General features: G+C 35.7%; 1 protein-coding gene across 3 annotated transcripts; it reads right to left on the reverse strand.

Moving 5' to 3' along the window:
• Positions 1–931: 931 nt before the first annotated feature.
• On the reverse strand, positions 932–21,443 carry Mcm2 (DNA replication licensing factor Mcm2). Of its 3 annotated transcripts, XM_088263552.1 has the most exons (13): positions 21,322–21,443; positions 21,059–21,231; positions 19,380–19,549; positions 17,885–18,068; positions 10,643–11,135; positions 9,876–10,079; positions 8,552–8,783; positions 7,428–7,605; positions 6,535–6,702; positions 6,291–6,452; positions 5,200–5,356; positions 2,851–3,090; positions 932–1,358 (listed from the first exon to the last, which is right to left on the reverse strand). In XM_088263552.1, the coding sequence occupies exons 1-13, from the start codon at positions 21,322–21,324 to the stop codon at positions 1,071–1,073; spliced, it is 2,652 nt and encodes an 883-aa protein (XP_088119678.1). In that variant the 5' UTR covers positions 21,325–21,443; the 3' UTR covers positions 932–1,070. The 3 variants fall into 3 exon arrangements, with proteins under 3 accessions (XP_088119678.1, XP_088119676.1, XP_088119677.1); XM_088263550.1 differs by lacking the exons at positions 932–1,358; positions 2,851–3,090; positions 5,200–5,356; ... (4 more) ...; positions 9,876–10,079; positions 10,643–11,135 and adding an exon at positions 14,002–16,545; XM_088263551.1 differs by lacking the exons at positions 932–1,358; positions 2,851–3,090; positions 5,200–5,356; ... (6 more) ...; positions 21,059–21,231; positions 21,322–21,443 and adding exons at positions 14,002–16,545; positions 19,996–20,114.
• Between the last annotated feature and the right edge of the window lie 153 nt (positions 21,444–21,596).

Raw genomic sequence — 21,596 nt, forward strand, 5'->3', positions numbered from 1 at the left:
TACAAAACTGATGAATAAGGCATTTTGTAGATTTGTATCGTAATTATAATTCTTGTAGAGATTCGAATATTAATAATATAACGTAGGAACTAACTGATGAATTTGGAGATGCGGAAGAATAAAATGCAACATCTATAGTAAATAATAAGCTTTTATGATTTCTATGTTAGTTGAATATGAATTGAGATAATCAAAGATGTTCCTTGTACTATGCCAAATAAAACATGATGTTCCTTACTACTACTACGCAAAGGAAAACTTGAAGTTCTTTGTAATTTGCAAAAGACAGTACACAAAATAAATGTGACGTTTTTTGTACGGAAACGTCACATTTGGAAACATGATGTTCTTTAAATTACACAAAAGACAATATGATGTTTCTTGTTCCTTAGGGGGAAAAAAACATGATGGAAAATTGTACAAGGAATTGTACAACGCATAACAAATGCTAAAAAGGACATGTTTTATCACAACATTTCTTAGGTGTGTCCAAATCCTTATTCGCAAATTTGGGTTTCTCCACTTATTATTATATTGACATATAAGTGATCACTTAACCAGCCTATGACAGGTAAATACGCAGACTTTCATGACGTTTCTTGATCTATGCAAAATAAGACATGATTTTTCTTGTAACACGAATGTGATGATTCTCGTACTATCCAAATGAGATACAATATTTCTTGAAGTATGGTAAGGGTATTTTTTCAATATTGTGATTCGGTAATTTTAGTTAAGGAATGAAATGATTACTTAGTAAATACCACTTTTTCTTAAAATCTACTGTGACACGTGTTCCATGCATTACGCATCATTTTCAAATACCGTATGTGGAGCTAATTCTAAATTTTAGAGTTGGGTCCTTAGGACGTTGAAGGTTGAAGAGGGGGTAGTAGTAACGCATCGAAACACGTGTCACAGTAGATTTTACGAAAAAGTGGTATTTACTAAGTAATCATTTCATTCCTTAACTGAAATTACTAAGTAATACATTGATTGAAAATGGATAGATTTACCACAAAGTGACTGAAAAATGAATGAAATGATCTCTAGCTTATTTTGGTGATGAGTTAAGAGTCGGCTCTGGACTCCTGGACGACCTGTATGACGATCTTCCTCTTGGGGTCGTAGGTGAAGTTGTTGATCTTGAAGAGCTTGCTCTCGTAGAAGGGCTTAAGGTCGGTGACGTTGATCTGGCGCGCGCGGTCCAGCAGGTCCCTCTCCAGCACCTCCACGGTGGAGTGGTTGGGGCCGTGCAGCCCGCGCATGTACGCCAGCTGGTCCATGGTCAGCTGGCGCAGGATGTAGTACAGCAGCTCGCTGTGGTCCTTCTTGTACGTCAGGTACTTCTGGAAGGACTGAAGACAAAATATTTATTTTAAATTTACATATAAACGAAATGTCTCATACAGGTTGAGGCATAAAAGCGAGCTATTTTGAAACTGAAGAAATGTTTGAAATATTTCTCAAATTCACCATATTAAACAATTAACCCTTTCCGGTCCACAAAGGAGAAAAATTCATTTGTCCTTTGCTCCACATTCTCGCGAAAAAAAATGTGAGCATGCATTTTAACCTGTTAACCGGGTGGGACGCATAAATACGTCAAACGTAAACAATATCGGGTACGGATAGGACATATGAATACGTCCTTGAAATATATGTTTATTATATTATATATATGGACGTATATTTTTTGAACAACAAAGGTATTAGTCATCCATACATGTCTCAACATGAATTTAAGACACGGAGTGAATCAGTATTTGCGCACGTTACACAAGTTGCGTAATTGGACAGCGGACCGCCCGGTTAACGGGTTAACCAAATTACTCATGATGAAAAAAATGTCAAATGACATTCGTCATGGGACCTACAAGGAAAAAAATTGATGTCGAATGATATTCGACATTGGACCAGTAAGGGTTAAAGAAAATCAAGTTGTTGTGTGTCCATAGTGTAGTCGTAAGCACATTTGGCTTTTGTGTTGAAGGTCCCAGGTTCGATTTCCTGAGGGTCGAAATAAAGATGTTTTTCTTTGTAATATTAAGCCAATGACTGATAGCAATGGCATAATTAATCAATCTTGTGCAGTGCCCTAAACACCATTGTGTGTAGATAAGGGTAAAAAGAAAAGAAAAAGTGGCGTGGATGTAGTTTTTGAAAATTACAAGATACAATTAAATCCAAGCATTCTTCAAGCCAGTGCTGAAATTAAATTAAATTTGAAAATAACATCTGGAAAATGATGTCATCAATTAGAGGTAGAATCTAGGAAAACTTTTGATTATTTTCCACCCTGTACAGTGGGATTTGAATAATTACACATATCGCTCACTCCTTTCAAGAACGTCATAAATAAAAACTCGTAAATTTTCAGTTGAGCATGTTTTCAGAATGCGCAGAAAATGTACTATATCCCAGCAAAAGCGGCATATTTTTAAATAAATATTTACCCGCTACAGGGCTGAAAGTGTTGTTTTTGCATTTTGAAAAAAGGTATTGTCAAATTATATTTTTAAATACACTAAATATTTTTCAAATGGAGAAAGAACCTTCAGGTTTTACCTAAAAAGATCTGTTGTACAGTAATATTTTTAATAAGTGGCTTGATATTTATTTTTAAAACATTGTGTTATAGTTTTAAACTTTAAAAACGTTTTTCATTTTTGACATTCTTGAAAGGAGTGAGCGATATGTAGCCAAGCGTGCTGACCATAACACTATGGAGGCGGACAAAGTGATCGCCTTAATAGCCCATTCAAATGTGGTAGGTGTTCTGTGGCAAACATACCACTCTCGAATCACTCAATGTGGAGTACCATGATGAGGTATGATAGATTTACTTACGTTCCTCATGGAGCGCATGACGCTGTACTTCTGCGTCTCCACGAAGCTCTCCACCATCATCCTGACGGCCATGTTGACGTCGTCGTCCGTCACGCTGCCCTTCAGCTGCATGCGCGCGTGCGCCTCCGTCATCCGTATCACGGACTCGATGTGGCGCACCGTGATGGGCAGACTGCCCGTGGCCAGCGACTCCTGGCGCAGCTGGCTGTACATCTGCGCTATCTTGTCCTGGTCCATGCTCTGCAAATAATATCAACCTTCTTCATCTTCAAACCCTCATCCGCACCCGATGGTGCACAGGAACTGCATCATATAAATGCAGTGTTAACTTGATAACGCATGAAGGAAAGGTGATCAGCCCTCCGCTTCAGGCACCAGTCCAGGTATTCTCAGTATTCAGTATTCAAACCCTTATCCGCACCTTAATGGTGCATAGGGCACTGCATCAGATAAACGAAGTGTTTCTTGATCGTTAACACATGAAGGAAAAGTGATCAGCCCTCCGCTTCAGGTACCAGTCCAGGGTAATATTGAATAAATATTAGAGTGAAAAAATCACGTTTATTTATTTGACCCCCCCTGGGAATCAAACCCGAGACCTCCAGAACAGTAGCCTAGGTAGTCCAGGTAATATTGAATAAATATTAGAGTGAAAAAACCCTTATCTACACCCAATGGTGCATAGGGCAATGCATCATATTGACGCAGTGTTATCTTGATTGTTACTTACATGAAGGCAAGGTGATGATTCGTGCCCTTCAGGGATCAGTCCATAATATTAAATAAATATTGTAGTGTAAAATCACTAACATTTATTTTCAACCCCTTTGGAATCGAACCCGGGACCTCCAGCACGGTAGCTAAACACGCTAACCATTACACCACGGAGGTGGACAAAATGAGGTCTTTAAAGTTTGATTTCATTCATGTTCGGGTAGTGGTCCCGTGGTTAGTGTCGCGGACTCTTAAGAGTTTGATTTCATTCATGTTCGGGTAGTAGTCCCGTGGTTAGTGTCGCGGACTCTTAAGTCAGAGTTTATAGTTCGAACCCACTCTACCACAACCTGATACCTATTTCTAATAATGAGCCGCTTAGGCTCACAGAAATAGTATGAACTTGAAATAATTGTGATAATAATACAAACACAAATATTTCTCTTTAACCTTTTCATAGCCGCAAATAAATTACGCCGCAGTGCTCAACAGGCCAAGTATTTTTTTGAAAAAAAAAAGTTGTCTAAAGAATTTTTTTTGTTGTTTTTATTGAATTATAATTTACTTACCAAATATTATATCCCGCATCGATTGTTAGAGTTTTATTCTTGAAGTTAAACCAGTTTCAAATTTTCATCTCAGACAGGGTTGTCACACTGAGTCGCACACGCAAGTTTTTATTAAATTTAATATTAACGCAAAACTATTATTTATCAATGGAATATAGTTTGAAATGTAAAAAAAATAGTAAATTTAATATTAACACTCAACTATTATTTATCAGGTATCTTAGAATGAAGTTTAGTTAGAAATGTGATAAATTAGTAATTTTCCATTGTGTGGTACTTCTCAAAGCACGGTATAACACAAAGAGCCATCTTGCATTGTTTACACCTATAACTAGACTCTTTTCTTAGTTTTTTGCTAGTACACATAATACACTTCGCAGTCGGGGATGATTTTTTTCGGTCCGTGGTAGTTTTTCCAAAAAATGTCTTCTGCCTTCCGTTTTCTGCCATGAGAAGTACCGGGTTGTTCTTTATCACTTAGCACGAAGAAGAACAAAGAACTTAGCACAAAGAAATAATTTATTTACTAAAAAGTTGTGAAAAGAAACCAATATCACTAGCAAAACACTGATAAAATCGGAGTAAATATAACGCGAAAGGTATAAATAAACAAATATTTTCATAATAATATTTTAAAATAATAAGAAAAACACAAAAAAATTGAGCAAAATAAAAACCCCTGGCGTTCAAAACAATCGATTAAAATAATCAATATTTCAAGTGGTTTGAGTGGTAGCCCTAATGACATCTGTCAACTGTCAGCTGAAAGTGATACCGATAAATCGCTTTAAAGTATTTAAAAACTTTATAAAATATTTTGTGAGAACTTCAACAGATGGAAATGTATGTTCCGTTTTTGACAGATTGTCAATATGAGTTAAAACTGCGGAGTAATACGTCATCAAAAGTACTGACGAGATATCTCGTCTCTGGCAATACGGGCACTCCGCCATTTGCCGAGATATCTCGTCTCTGGCAACCATCGGGTTAATAAAAAAAAATGGAAAAAATATTACTTTTACTGTATAAGGGGTTTAGGACAAGCATAACATGAGTGAATGCATACCCTCAGTTCGGGTCTGATGTTCTCTCTGCTGTAGACAATATACTTCTTGAGCAGATCCTGAGGGATACTGAAGTCCGGGTCATGTAAAGAAGTCTCGATAGCGGGGGCATTGCTCTTCTGAGTTGGGTGGTGGCGGATGTGGGAGCCGACCACGAACCTTGCAACAAAACACCGACTTAGTACACAGTTTATTCAAAAAGTCTTCTTCTCCGTCTTAGTCCTCATTACTGAGGATTGTGACCCTTGTGGTAGCAATGACTGTTCTCCAGTTATCCCTTGACTGCGCTGCACGTAGCGCTCCAACCACCGAGGTGCCTGCTGCTGCGTTAACTTGATTGGTCTATCGTGTGGGGATCTTCCTCTCCCTCTCTTCAAAAAGTACATAGTTTAAATTTTTTTCATGGTAGCTAAAGAAACACAGATCTTCATAAACATGCTTGTATTTTTCTGGCTGATGAATGTGTCAATCACTAGAAATTAGCCTGCGTGTGTGGTAGAGTGGTTATTTGTTCGATGTTTGCTTTACACAAAATGATGAGAGTAGTGGCTATTGGAAAACTTCGTAATAGCTAACTAGCTACATTAAAGAAATGACACAACTGACTCACAAAAGACTGCATAACAAAACAAAATGGTAAGCGGTGCTATGGTATGTTGCAATTGGCCTTAAAGAGTAAAATCACAAGTCAAAGCTTTTAACGATGAAACTTTTGTGTCATTGACTTTGCTTGGTAATGCCTACATAACTCTAAAGAATGTGGGTACATTAGTGACACATTGGTGACAACAACATAGCCATAATTGTGTGCATACCTGCATATTGTCTCTCCTAGAAACCAGTCACTCACTTAGAGCAATACTTATTTATAATAAACCGAAGTCAACTTACTAACATTAGTTATTACATACTGATTATCTTCCACCACCTTAGTACATAACAAGAACGCTCTCCTTATCATTCATCGTTCACATTGTGTAATTTTATATAAAGTAAAAGATGGATGATAAGGAGAGCGTTATATTACCATACCATAAGTTAGCAATGCTTTTAAAATACAAAATATAACTTGACGATATTTATGATAGCTTACTTGGCAAGATGTTGGTCCTGCATGGGATCCGCCTCATCCCTCACTACGCAGAGAATATCGAATCTGGAGAGAATTGGTTCAGACAAGTTGACATTCTCCGAAAACGTCATGCTGGCATCATATCTTCCACCGATGGGATTCGAAGCTGCAATTATCGAGCATCTGAAAACAAAATACAAAATAAATTAGTATCTGTCACAATACACTATGGTACTACAAAGGGTAATGTATTTGGCCTCATTACCTGGCTTGGAGCGATGTGACAATGCCCGCTTTGGAAATGGAGATTGATTGCTGTTCCATAGCTTCGTGGATAGACGTCCTGTCCTGGTCGTTCATCTTGTCAAACTCATCAATGAGACACACTCCTCGATCCGCTAATACCAGTGCACCTGCCTCCAAAGTCCATTCTCTGCAGAAACAAAACATTGTTTATGATCACAGTGAATTACATATTTTGCCACATTCATTTTTTTTCTTTCAATTCTTTACACGCCACTGGCACAAAGTTTGTGACACTATTGATAATACCTGACGCGCGTTTGGCACACAGTTTTTGACAGCTTGACCCTATACCCAACATTTGAATATTTTTTTTTTGGATATGGTTATGAATTTTAAGCTTAAAAGATAGCTAATTTTTCATACTACTGTTATCTGTGGAAATAATCACAGAGAAAAACAATTTTATCACTGTCAAGATCAACTTCATCACGTAACTATACCCTCATATAGTTACATGATGAAATTGAATTGATCTTGATGGTGACCATGATTTGACAAAACACGCACTGTGTATTGGAAAAATATCTCGAGTGCTTGTGTTATGAGGGAGAGTGTGAGAGACGCACAGTAAAAATGTTGGTCACCTTCTCCAAAACTTAAACGGATAATTTATTACCCAAATTGGTTGTAACTTATTTACATGGTTTTCAAGTAGTGGTGGTAGTAGTAGTAGTAGTTCTATGTGTTTAAAATAATAAATAAAGGCAGTCACAATCGGTAATCTGGTTAATTGCGATCAATATCACAATCAACAAAGTGCCAATAAATAAAAATCCCTAAAATTCATGAAAAAATACAAAACATTAAAAGAAAATCATGAGTTGCCAACAGAAAGTTGCGAGTCCACTATACCTGGATGCCGGACTTCGTCTGACATATGCGGTCAAACCGACTGCGCTGGCCCCCTGTCCCGTGGTGAACACGGCCCGGGGAGCGATCTTCTCCGCATACTTCAGGAACTGCGACTTGGCTGTCCCGGGATCTCCGCAGATCAGCACGTTGATGTCACCACGCAGCTTGTGCTTCTGCCCTGAAGTGTGCACACAACAAGTCAGTCAAAATTATCGGAATAATAAGTTAACCTCTGTTTAACCAGCACTTGACTTCTGTATGTGACTATTAAGAAGTCAAAAGGAAAAAGAAGACAATATTCAAAATATTGGTAACATAATACTTTGTTTGTGGGAAATACATAAAAGCGTACATACTGTTGGTAGAAAGCGGGAGACGCTTATAAGTGTTCTATTAGCTAACTTTTGGTAGAGCTAAAGAGACGCCAAAAAACATTGTACAGATCAGAATTGGGTTTGCTTTTCCTAGTGATTAGGTTACTTGTGATAAGTATACGACCCTAATTAGTATACCGATTAGGGTCGGGGTTAATCAAAAAACCGCCCAACCAAAATGTGATGAGATCTCCAAATGAGGTAGTTCGAAGTGCAGATTTCTATGGCTATTTTCAAATTATTGATTTTTTTAAGATGTCTAATAAATGTAGTTGGCTTGTGAATGTATTTATTTCAGTTTTGGTTACTGCACTGGGTTACAAAAAAGTTTAGACATTTAACCGTAATCTGGTGTTGGCTTTGTATACATTATCCTTCACAAATAATTGAAAGTTCTTGACTCAGAACACCGTACACGGTGAAACACCGTATATGGTTCATGGTGAGGTTCGTTTGATAATGCCTTAACAAGGCGAAACAATTGTCACAATATTAATTTTTTACAAGTTTTTGTTGATAAAATACAACTTAGTAGACTCAAAAAATCTGTGTTTGATTTAAAATTAATACATAAAAAAAAAACAATATGGTGTTTGAAAATGATACAAATTGCATCGAAACACATGTCGCTATGACTTTAAGAAAAAGTGGTATTTATCAAGTAAAACTTAAATTAAAAATGGATAGATATTGCCACAACGTGACTGCCCGTAGACAATTTCTACTTTGAAATACATATATTTTGTTTACCGGGATTCTTGCTCTCTCCTCCGAATAATGCCATGGCCAGAGCTCTCTTGATGTAGTCGTGGCCGAATATGGAGGGAGCCATGCTGGCCACTATCCTGTCCACTATCCGAGGGTCCTTGGAGAGCTTGATGATGGTGGAGATGTCCTCGTCAGTCAGCGACTCCACAATGTGCTTGCAGTCCTTCACCACTATATGGTTGGCTAGGATCACAGTCGCAAAAACGGGGAAACCCTGAAAAAACAAGTACCAAAAAACTATTACATTATTTATAAAAAAAAATCAGAACATGCTTAGTGATTTATTTGAAATGACAGCTGTTTCGTTTAGCAAGAGCAACACTTTTATTGGTGTAAAACACACAATTAAATATTCACGTTTTTCCTGTTTTAAAATCACATTTTCATACGGTGTACATAATAATATGAGTATCATCGTTTCGTGCGGCTGTTTGTAGCATTGTAAGGGAAAGGATAATAAGAAAACTAGTGAAAATATGTAGGTATTCAGTTCTCTATGGCCTGCTTCCTCCTTTGTTTGCAGAACTTGCGATCTTTTTTTGAAGCCGCGCAACATTTTTTTTTGCGACGGCGTGTAACATATAGATACTTAGTATGATTTTTTAAAATTTATTTCGTTATATGTGGGAATTCTATTAAGGAATTAATATTTTTTGGTCCCTTGGATTTTGTTATATTGCAATTCTACTGTATTACTATTTTTTTTTTGTTTATCTCCGTAGTTGTCACAGAAGTTTCACTTTTGGCATTATGAAAATGGTGAAAATTTTGATACTTTGTTGTTCTAATTCAGTATTTTTCAAAGTTGGCAATAACGCATCCTTGTGGGCGCTGGTGGCCTAGAGGAGAGCGGTAAGTGGCCCAGAAAAAATGGGGGGTATTGAGTGGTTTAGGGGGGCCATGGCTGAATTGTAATTTCATCTACTTAATATGTTAAAATTCACTGAAATTAAAACCTACCCGCTACACAACATCAATTATTTAGTTCATATTTCTGACCTGTTTGATTGTATTGCATAAAAATTAAAGATATTAAACATAGCTTTCATAGTATTAATTGCTACCACTAGTAAAAAAAGAGTCGTACAGAATTAAAGTAATGAATGTCACTGTGGTTTTTAAGATGTGGTGAAGTAAAAACAAATGGGGGGCGCTGAAAAATAATTGAGAATTTATTTTTATAAGTTTGAGAACCATTGTTCTAATTGGTGGATATTTACTTTGTCTGCATATGTTGTGATGACAAGTGTAAATAATCCACGAGAAGCATCTGATTGTAAGTGAAAAATAAAAAAGATTAATTCACCTGTTCAGTATTCAGGGAGCCATCGTAATTATTGGTGTAGATTCCCGTGATGTCAACCTCGTCTCCGGGTTTGCAGCGGTCGCACAGGTCCGCCAGCAGGATGCAGTCCTTGCTGCGAGGAATGCGGCCGGCCGGGATCTTCCCGGGGGACTCCTGGATCGTCACCTTCTGGTAGTTGCGGTAAACCGTGTGCTCCATATTGACCTGTGAGAAAAATAGATAGATCAAAGACGGGCGACCTAAGAGAGTTTAGAATTTTTTGCTGTTTTGTTTTGATGGAAATAATTATTACTACTATTTTATAATTTAACATGTTCATTCCTCAAATGCTTATCCACACTCCATGGTGCATAGGGCACTGCATCATAAAAATGCAGTATTATCTTGATCTTTTAACACATAAAGGAAAGGCGATTAGCCCTCCGCTTCAGGCGCCAGTTCAGTTAATTGAATAAATATTAGAGTGAAAAATCACTTATACACTTGCACGTTCACTGCATATAAAATAATGTTATACAGATAAACAAAAATTCAGAATTTTTTTAAATCCCACAACTCAAAATCAATTTTTTTCTATTTATTTAAACATCAAAAATAAGTGTAACCTTCGTTTCCAAAACACATAAAACTGGCTATGAATCCTTATTTTTATTCAACACGACTCGTGTGTTCAATGTGTGGCTGCAATATTATTATTATTGGCTTTTAGCTATTAAAAAACCTGCTAAAAATAAATAAATAATTAATGGCTGACATGTTTTACTCACCATAAATGGACCGGAGCTCTGACATTCCGGACAAGATCCCGGTTTTACTTCCGCGTCTTGAGTTTGAACAAACGGTCCCAGAACGTGGCCGCACCGATTACAATCATACTTGACGACCGACAGCTGCGGCAACACTCCGGTGGTAGCCGTGATAACCCCCTGCGTCCTGACCAGCTGGTTCAAGTGCAACTTCCTGAACGTCCGCAACTCTTCAACGAGAGGCAGGTCCGAGATGCGGACGTGGATCTCCGACGTGACTCTCTCGTAACTCGGGAAGATCTGCAGCACCAGGTCTTTGGCAACCTCGTCGAATATTTGAAGCATCTGGAAAGGTGCTTCCGGAAGGAAATAGGCCAGTACGTTCTCTTTTGCGACGAGGACTGTGAATTCCACATGGAACGAGGCTTGATTGAGTTCGCACATCCTGCGTATACGTTCTTTGTAAACGTACTGTCCTTTTTGGTTCACATATGTGCGGAGAAAGCTCTTGAATCTAGAATAAAATGGGATAAACAAAAATTGTAACATTTCGACAAAATAAATAATATAATGATCCTTCTTAACCCCTAGAGTGCGAACCGTCGATAGATGGACTCTCTATTAATGCGTATAAAGTGCGGAGCGTCGAAATACCGACTATTGCGCAATTTGATTTAGGTATCTACCTGTACGGACGTGTCTTAGCGCGCGCATGTATAACGTTTTTAATAAGTAAATAACATTTAAAAATAACCATTTAAAATTATTTTGCTGTTAATTTAACATTGATTTTTGTATTTTTTTAAGTAAAAGTTTTTTATTTCTACCTACAAATGTCAAATTCGTCAAGTAGTGATGATGAAAAGCAATTAGCAATTTATGCAAAATATGTGAAAATAATCTGAGCACTATAAGGGTTAATGGTAAGATTACAATATTTTGAGTTTAGTTTTTGTCGCTTTGCAAATTTGCTTTATTTCAAGATTATTGATATTTCAATTTAGATAAAGTTTATTTACAGAGTTTACAACCCATCATTAGTTGGTTCAAGTCAGTGGTTACCAAACTTATTAGTAAAGAACCAAATATACACATTACAATTAATTTTTTTCTCGAGAACTTAACCTTTTTGCAATTCTAATACATCTTGTTTAAATTACAGGGTACAGCAAATAAAACATGTTTACACACTTAAAAAGGAATTAATTCATTGATAAAAATTTTTTGAAGTAAGGTATCCATAAGAACACTACTTATTGCGAATAATGTCCTTGCATTTCCTTTGAAAGATTGATCAAGTGAGGATAGTGTGTCATTATAGTTAGCATATATGTATCCAAGTTCTCATAAATAACACGATTTCTCAGTTTGCTTTAATAAGGTTCACGCTTCAAAAAAATTGTTTGCATGAATATGTAGTCGAAGAGGCTTCCCGCGGACAGGCATAAGGGAAGTGACAAATTTAAGGACTTCATTTATTTACTTACCATGTTTTCGAAGGTTAAAGTAGTGGGGAGTGCTGTATTTTTCATAATCTACCGACCCAAAGATATTTCTTTAGTTTTTAAATTATGCTGTCAATCTTATACATGACAATCTAAATTAACACAACTAATATATTCATTTCTTGAATGTTTTTCGCAGATACTTTGTGGCACATTTTATAAACTTTATAGAATTAAACAACTTTGTTTTAACCACTTTTTTATAATTAGTACACTTTAACCTACCGGTTTCTTACGATTACCGGATTTTTTTACGGAGTGTGTGGAAGTTATTGGTAAGGGAATATAATTAATTTTGAGTATTTTAATGTTTTAGAATTTAATCAACCCTGATGATGACAAGGTTCTTGTCAAAACCGGTAGGTTAAAGTGTACTAATAATAAAAAATTGGTTGAAACAAATTTAATTTTATAAAATTTAATATATTCATCATTAGAGTAATGTAGAAAAAGTACTGATAAACTAATCACAGGGTTTTAAAATAAAGAAAATCAAAGATAAATGTATTTATTATCAACTAAAAAAATCAGGGTATCACCAATCCTCAAAAATGATTTATTGCACAGTAAAATGAGGATAACACAATAAACATGCTTCTGATAAAATGTGGGAAAAATCCCAAGTCATTAAACTTAAAAATATAAAAAGGTTATTCAAATATCCCTTTACATAATAAATATTATATTATACCATCATTTCTATTGAACCAATAAGCGTGTTGTGCTAAAATAAAAATGGTTTACATAATTCAGTCAAAATAATACTTTAAGTTGAGATCAAGAGTTTAAAGCGGCATTGAGGTAGTATTTAACAAAAATGGCGCTATAATTATAATTTAAATAAAATAATTGTTGTTTATAAAACCAAGATTATTACAAATCAGTCCCATTTTCATTACTTTTAATTCATCAGTTCTCTACAGATCATTTGCCGCCTAAAATTTTGTTTTATACGAAACATGATATGTATATATCATGATTTCAAATTTTTACATAGTATGTATTCAGTAACAGCTTGAATCTAACAAGGCCATGAAAATAAACATAAAAATCAAAGGTAAGCAAAGAAAACAAAACATAATTATTTCATTTACTAGAAAAGCAATTGTTTAGAGAAAATATAAAATAAATAATATATTATATCAAACCACAATTTTTATTGAACCAATAAGCGTATTGTGCTTGAATAAAGATAATTTATGTAATTCAGTCAAGATAATACTATAAGTTGAGATCACAAATTTTAATGTTGCCTTGACGTAGTATTTTATGAAAATGTCGCTATATTATAAATTAAATTTAATAATTGTTACAGTAGAACTCCGATTATCTGAACACCGACTATGCGAAAAGCTTTCAGAATTAAAAAAAAGGATAATTAGGGAGGAAACGTCCTGCGATTCGCAAAATAATGATTTTGTCTACGCGCGCTTTTGTCTTTCCCTCCGCAAATAGGGACAATGACTGTCAAACAGCTTACTTTGCTGCGATATTCAGAAAGCGATGACTTTCATTTACAGTACAGTATGTACACACTGTACTAATGTAATTGTCAGCCTCCGTAGTGTAATGGCCAGTATGCTCGGCTACCGCACTGGAGGTCCCGGGTTCGATTCCCAGAGGGGTTTAATAAATATAAGTGATTTTTTCACTCTAATATTTATTCAATATTACCCTTTACTTCATGTGGTCATGATCAAGATAACACTGCGTTTATATGATTCAGTGCCCTATGCACCATTGGGTGCAGATGAGGGTTTGAAGAAGATGAAGAAGAAGTACTAATGTACAGTATTGAAACTACGCGTAACATGTACAAGTGTTGCCTTTACTTTACTTTTTAATTAATTAAAATAGACCCCTTTTTAGGAAAAAAATAATCCAATTATCCGCATTTTCAATTACCTGAATGGAGTTCAGTCCCAATTGATTAGGATAGTAGGAATTCTAGTACATATTTATGATACCGAGACGATTGTTACAAATCAGTCATATTTTCGTTCGTTTCAATTCATCAGTTCTCTACGGGTCATTCGCCGCCTAAAATTTTGTTGTATAAGGAACATGGGATTTATATTATGATTTCGGATTTTCACATAATTTTCAGCAACGGCCCGTATCAAATGGAGGCAATGATTGTTGAGTGGCGGATGCTCAAACATATGCAGTTTCAGGGATTTGAAAATGTCTACGCCAACGTAACTTTTGACTACCCGATGAACGATATAATCACTGTCGTATTTGGGAAGGAACCATCTCCCTCCGCTGATTTTGAGCAGGTACTTGATGATAGATTCAGTCTTAGTGCAAATTTTCATAATGTCGGGAGACGGTTTGGAGTACTCTTCGAACCCGATAGTCGAAATGAATTTGTGGGTTTTTGGTGTGACGAAAAGGGCTGAGACGCATGGTTCGCATATTATTTCTTGATTTAAAAAGTGAACTATATGACTGGCGATATAAGGCACTAGCTCGATTTCCGAATCAAGAATGTCTTTCGGGACTTCTAGCTGCAGTCTATACTTTATGGTGTCGGGACGCATGATATCTGTTAACCTATATCTATCGGAAGTAACGTTAATGTTATATGTAGGCGACGCGCTCTTTGAAATAAATATTTTTTCTAAAGGTATATGTCCGCCTTTAAATGTTTTTACCGGTTTGAAATACATGAGCAGATTTTTATAAAAAACGCTAAATTCATAGGCCGTCGGGTGTGGTGAATATTCTTCTACGAATATATTACTAAATAATAGTTGTATGTGATCTTCGCTGGTTTTGTGAAATGGAATGTATTTTAGAAGTTTTCGTTTTAAAACGAGGGTATCATACAAATATTTAACACTTTCGATACAAACATAAAGACCTAGAAATCCGACCCCTACGACCCCATCATCAATAAGCTTCTCGTTGTTAGAAAAAATAAGTAAATGTTCTATATATTTTTTAACATTATGCAAAAAAGTAAATACAATTTTTTTATTCCTTTCATTCAACGCTTGACCGTAATCTCTCTGCATGACATTTTTGGATGTGAGGATATCGAACAAATAATTCACATTTATAATCAGATTCATTGTACCGGAGCTGTCTTCGAATTCGGGTATCTCCAAGTCTCCTTTGCAATATTCGATGGCATCTACCAGGCTGTTGCTGAATGTTCGCGTGGCTAAATTGAGCATAACTTTTTGTTCTCGATTATGTTTCTTGTTCAATAACTTATCAGCGGACGCAGAGAAGTTATTCTGTTGCAATCCTCCTAATTCTTTGATATGGTCCCATTGAATTTGGTAACCGTGAATGTCTAGTAATGTCTGTTGAGAGGTCAGGGCGAGTTTGATATATTTTATTAAATTGCAGGGATCAAAAAAGACCGCAATGCGTTTATCACAGATAGAGTGGTAAAATGTAGAGTTGAAATTCTTGGTGTTGTCGGTTGATAAATTGCAGCCGAGGGCCGTTGCGATTGAAATGCTCGCATGGCAATCTCCGCCGAGCGTAACCGAGACTATTTCAATGCCGGCGTCGAACGACTTCAAAATACACATGTTGACTAGATTTTTCTTTTCCTCTACGCTGCTGCCGTACAGCAGGAAGTATCCTAAGGGTATCTTCCAGTTTCCGTTTATACATACGGCCATGAAAAGTACGAGATCTCTCGCTTCTTCTAAGTAATCCCCGTCTTCTAATCCCGTTCCCATATCGACATATCCGGTACATCCCTCACCAAATCCCCTATTCCTCTTTATCGGCATTTCGGATATAACTAAATTACATATAAGCTTATGTTTCGCAGCTTTAGATTTAGTTTTGAGGACTTGAAACGCTTCCGCTGTGAATCCGGGCATCCCGTTTGATGTCTCATACCACCGACTGATGGTTTTTATGTCCGGGAGGCGCGTACTGAAATATTTACGCACAAATCTGTACGCTTTCGCCGAATACACATACAGAGTTAAAGCGAAGGTTCGGAAATCAGCCGAGTACGCGTGATTCACCATGTTGAAGGATACAATGTTTTTCTTAAATAAATCCTTGATGTGTTCAAAAGATGATAATACTTCAATTTGGTCTTCATTTAAAAAATGTTTCTTGTGAAGAACTCCTAATAAAGTTTTTAGGTCTTTGACTTTTTTTGAAGATCGGCTATTCAGTTCTAACAACCGCTTGGATTTTATTGTTTTTCTACGCAATTTTTTTAATCGCTTTATAATTTTACGTTTTCTCGGAGTGATGTAGCGAATTCTACGGTTGCGTAATGTTGTCTTAACGCGTAACTGCATGTTCGTTGTTAAATTTTTAGAAGGACCTTTAGTACTACGTTGATTCACTTTGTCACTATCTGAACATTCGACTGGGTCTTTTTTTAATTTATCCTCTTTACTCTTGGAATCGGGCTCGGTTGGAATATTTGGGGATCTGTGTGGAAGATATACAACCATACTTAATAATAATACAGTGTGAAAACCAATATCTACAATCAACAATAATAATAATGACCATGCAGTAAGAAAAAGACAAGCATGCTAGGTTCTTTGTCTTTTCCCAAAAACTTATTTAACTTATGTAATGTACAATAAAATTAATTCATGCCTTATAAATAAACTTAAAATCTACTATAAGTCACACTTAAGTATGTTAAAGTCATAAATAAATAATGAAATTACTTACCAATACAAAGGAACATGATCATTCTTATTTTGTGGATTGTTTTAATGAAATATCACTACACAGTTCACTTTAAAAAAAATTTATGCGTATTATAACTGATTGAACCAATTTAACAGCATACAGCGGAGCCTCGGGTTACAAAAAGTCCAGGGTGATAAATATTTCAGATTTTAAATAAAAATCCTGCATCAGTTTGCAAATATGATAGTTATGAAAACATGATAGATATTTTGTTTGAAAATTAAAGCATTTTTTCATTCGGATGTTTGTAGTCATAATTGTTTATCACCCGAAGCGCTCGTAATACCAAGGTTCCACTATACATAAAGATGCATGAAATTATTGAAACGCCTATTTTCATCAACATGTGTGTATTATGCTGTGATTATTCCAAATTTCAGTACCAAATGAAAATGTATGATATTGTAGAATTCGGTAATCAAGGGCAAAAAAAATTATGACTTGCACTAATTTAAAATGCGTAGAAAAGCACAAGTAGAAATGTTCTCAAAGGAATTAGAAAATATCAATATTTATAATATCGTTACAAATGAAGCCGAGAAAAAACTTAAAGTTTATATTTTTGTTGTTGATAAAATATAATATAACTAACTGACAAATACTACAATGACCAATTTTTTTTTCAACACTAATTTATGGTTTTTCGCATCTAAACTGTTATGAAAATAATAAGTTCTGCATGCCATGGGGAGTGACATGTTACCATAGGCATATACGTAGTGATATTGTCAGAATAGGGATGGATGCTATGAAATATTACTCTTAATACAGATTTGGCATCAAAGTTGACGTAAAACACATACTCAGGTATTTGCATTGTGTTGTATCATAGACCTAAGAGGGGGGGAGTTACTAGTCGTAGACACACTTTGGGTCCATATCTGATATAGAATTTGATGGATACTTAGTGTAGATGAAATATTTTCTAGGTAATTCTGAGTTGACTAGGTTTTTCTGAGATTTCGACATGACATTTTGGAGATTTCACTCGTCACAAGTCCACTTGGGATTGCCCAGATTATTTTTCACCTTGTTAAAGTCAATTTGAACAGCAAAATGTGTTTACCTGTTAGCTATCTCCGTGCGTGGTCCCAACATGGATACCCATTCCTTGACGGAGAGTCCCTTGGTGTCCTCCAGATTCTCAATGCTCTCCACCGCGTCTTCTCCCATGGTCTCTCCTGCGGCGGCCTTCTCCGCATCTCGGCGTCTCTTGGTCCGCGGAGCCGTGCTCTCATCGTCAGAGTCACCTGGATGTTCAAAAGGGACAAGGATCAATATGTGTACAGTAATACCCCTCTTGATAATGGGAAAAATAGAAGGACGCCGAGGACCTGGCAGAAAGCGAACATCATGGCTTCGCAACATTCGCAACTGGACCAGGATAAGAGCGATGACGGCGCAGGATCACGAAATCTTTGCCATAGTGATTGCCAACATTGGGGGGATCTAACAAGGTACATGAAGAATACCCCGCTTCATGCCACCAGTATTTATGCTGTTTCAATAACGCCGTTTTTAGCGCGGTTAAGTGATTCACCAAGGAACCGAAAAATGCAATCTTTTACTCCGGTATTTCCTGATATTTATTCAGTAGCGTGCACGGCATGTCGACTACTAATAAGTTTATACCGTTTGGTTTTGTATACGGTGTGTGCATTTCCAATAAGTTTATAAATGTACTATAATACTGTTTTGTCGTTTGAAATGCATTAGTTTTTATACATATATAAAAATGCGATACTCGAACTTGTGCAAGGAAGTGTGTCAAAGGAGAAAAAAGACAAAGCATTTAAATTATTATATGTGAAAAATAGATCCTCGTTAGCACTGATTCGTTTAGCGCGTTATTTTGCTGGCACGGATTACTGTATATACATAAATAAATATCCATTTATCATTTTATTTATTTACTCTCAATGGTGGATCAATGATCACTAAATAGGCATATTTATGGTAACTACACATTTAAAAAATCACCCATCATAGGGTGGAACTATAAAAAAGAGATTTTTATTGAGATTTATAAATTTAAAAAAAAATCAATTTAATCATAAATATAAAAATTAGACGGGATTATTGAATAATTAAAATATATATAATAAAACCCTAATCCGCACCCAATGGTGCATAGGGCACTGCGTCATATAAACGCAGTGTTATCTTGATCGTTTACACATGAAGGAAAGGTGATCAGCCCTCCGCTTCAGGTACCAGTCCAGGGTAATATTAAATAAATATTACAGTGAAAAAATCACTTATATTTATTTTACCCCCCTTGGGAATCGAACCCGGGACCTCCAGAACAGTAGCCGAGCGTGCTGACCATTACACTACGGAGGTGGACAATTAAAATATAACTTTGTTTTAAAATCACTAAAAATATTTTATAACTTAATTTTTATATCTACCGGTTTCAAAGCAAACCCCTTCTTTTTCAAGACTGATTAATACTAAAACACTATCTACTTAACAAAATTCAATTTTTTTGGCGATTAGGCAAAAGAACTTGGGTATTTGATTATTGAAGTATTAAAGAAGCTTGGATTATTGAAGTTTACCATATAGAAGTTCCCTATCATCTCTGTGCATGATGCCTTCTTCTCTATCACGCCTCCTCATCTCCCTTTCGGCAGCTCTCCTCCCGTCCACCGAGAGCTCATCGTAGTCTCCTTCATCATCCATGTTCTCCGTGTCGTACCGGTCCAGGGCGGGCATCGGTCGGTAGTCACTGTAATGAGACATTCGCAAAATATGTAATATGCAAGTTAGAATAATTATCCTACCTTCACAACTAACTTAGGTAGATAAAGATACGAATAACAGGATTTTATTTTTAAAAAAAATTTAAAAAGAAAAATATTTGTGTTTTCATTATTTACAAAAATACTTCAATTTCGTACAGTTCTGTGAGCCTAAGCGGCTCATTATTAGAAAAAGGTATCAAATTGTTGTAGAATGGGTTCGAACCGAGAAACTCTAACTCAAGAGTCCGCAACACTAACCATGGGACCATAGCCTGACACATTTTGGGCTAGAAATAAAATTTTGGATTACAAGCCCCCGCTTGTTAGTCACCTACTTTTTGAACTGAGATATCGGGAAATCATCTCAAAAGAACTGGAATAAATTCATAATGAGCGGCAAAAGACAGCGACATAGAAAATAGACACTCACGGAGAAAGGTAGTATGTTTACAGTTCCAATCATTGATCAACGACATGAGGTGGATTTCAAATGTATCCAAAAACTTTTTTATCACGTTATAAACTTATTCAAGGACAATAACATCTTTTAATGCCGCATAATAATAAAATCCTGAAATTAACCCAACCAAATGTGACAGTATTTTAATAAGACATAAACTTAATTAGTATCAAGCATTTCATGTTTTCATGAAGAGTCTCTTGGCAAACAATAAAACTTAAAAATAATAAGTTAAATTTTTTTATTTTTTAAATTACTAAAATGATTCCATTTTAGTTAACATTACAAATTTTCATAATGAAGTACCTACTGTAATAAAGGGTCATTTCTGGAGGTTCAGAACGAATTAATGCATTTAACATTTTCATTTTATTGTGAGGTTTTTTGTTTTAAGTTATAAACCGTTTTATAGAACTAATCAATTGTTATATGTGTCAATATTTAAAGTTGACATTTTAGCTGCGATTGCATGATCAGGGTGATGTTTTAAAGCATGTGTTAAATGGCAGCTGTAATATCGGCTATTAATATTGACACACAACAGCATGATGTGCTAAAACAAATGACTAGATAAACAACTGCAAAATCTAAGAAATTTAAGAAAGTTTTAAAGTACGTAAATAGTCTTTTGACACTTAGGAAGCCAGGTGCACTTAATCATGTCTCAAACGGCTATGTTACACGCAGATTGTATCAATTGATATTATTCAATATCTTATTTCAATGAATTTATTTTGTAGAAACACAGATTAAAATATATTTTTAAAGATGAAATCAAATTATCTGAATTGATGCGGCTTCTTAAATACTATACAACATACTAAAATGAATGAAAAAAATTTTAATTTATAAATCAGCATCAGTATTTGAGGGTTTCGGTAATAAACATAGCATTGTCTCAGTAAGGATGTTCAAAATTATTTGCTTAGAGTTTGCCATTTACATTAAAAATTTATTATAATTGTTAATTAGTTGTTGAATTTTTTTTTACAAATATGTATGCACATTTTTGAAATACGGTATTAAAACCTACTTTTCCATGTTGTCACCGAACAACTCTTCGCCATCTTCTTCCTCCTCTTCGTTTCTTGAGACATCGCCGAGGAGCTCTCCTTCATCCTCGAACATTTCATATTCTCTAGCAGGAGAAGTTTGAGCAGATCTTGCTCCATCGCGATCGCTCGGTGTGTCCGGGATCGGAGAACTCTGAAAGTTACAATAACTTTGTAGAAACAGTAAAAAAATACAAATAAACTAGCGTTACATGTTTTAATATGACCACTTTGAGTCTTTTACCATTTTAAATCAAATCTGTTAACTATAAACTCTATAATTTATGTACAAGAGTTCAACACGCGAAACGCGCTCGCTTCCACAGGTTCCACAGGTTCAAGGCGAAAAAACAATGGCTGTCAAAGTCGCGCGGGAAATTTGTTGATGTTTTTTAAAATCAAAGTTGTCAAATATACTTTCTTGAACGCCAGATAAAACTCGCGTAAGAACCAAAGTAATACAACCTACCCCAAATAAAAAAATTCAAATTAAATTACGTTATATGGCAATTTTATAAA

The sequence above is a fragment of the Brachycentrus maculatus genome, unplaced genomic scaffold, assembly GCF_059751285.1.
Source record: "Brachycentrus maculatus isolate JH-2025_06_01 unplaced genomic scaffold, ASM5975128v1 h1tg000201l, whole genome shotgun sequence".
Taxonomy (NCBI): domain Eukaryota; kingdom Metazoa; phylum Arthropoda; class Insecta; order Trichoptera; family Brachycentridae; genus Brachycentrus; species Brachycentrus maculatus.

What these genes read in the sequence shown, in the direction of transcription:
- Mcm2 (XM_088263550.1), bottom strand. An exon ending in TTCGGTGACAACATGGAAAA is followed by an intron (nt 19,550 to 21,058) that starts GTAGGTTTTAAT and finishes GTCTCATTACAG; the next exon opens with TGACTACCGACCGATGCCCG. An exon ending in TGATAGGGAACTTCTATATG is followed by an intron (nt 18,069 to 19,379) that starts GTAAACTTCAAT and finishes TTGAACATCCAG; the next exon opens with GTGACTCTGACGATGAGAGC.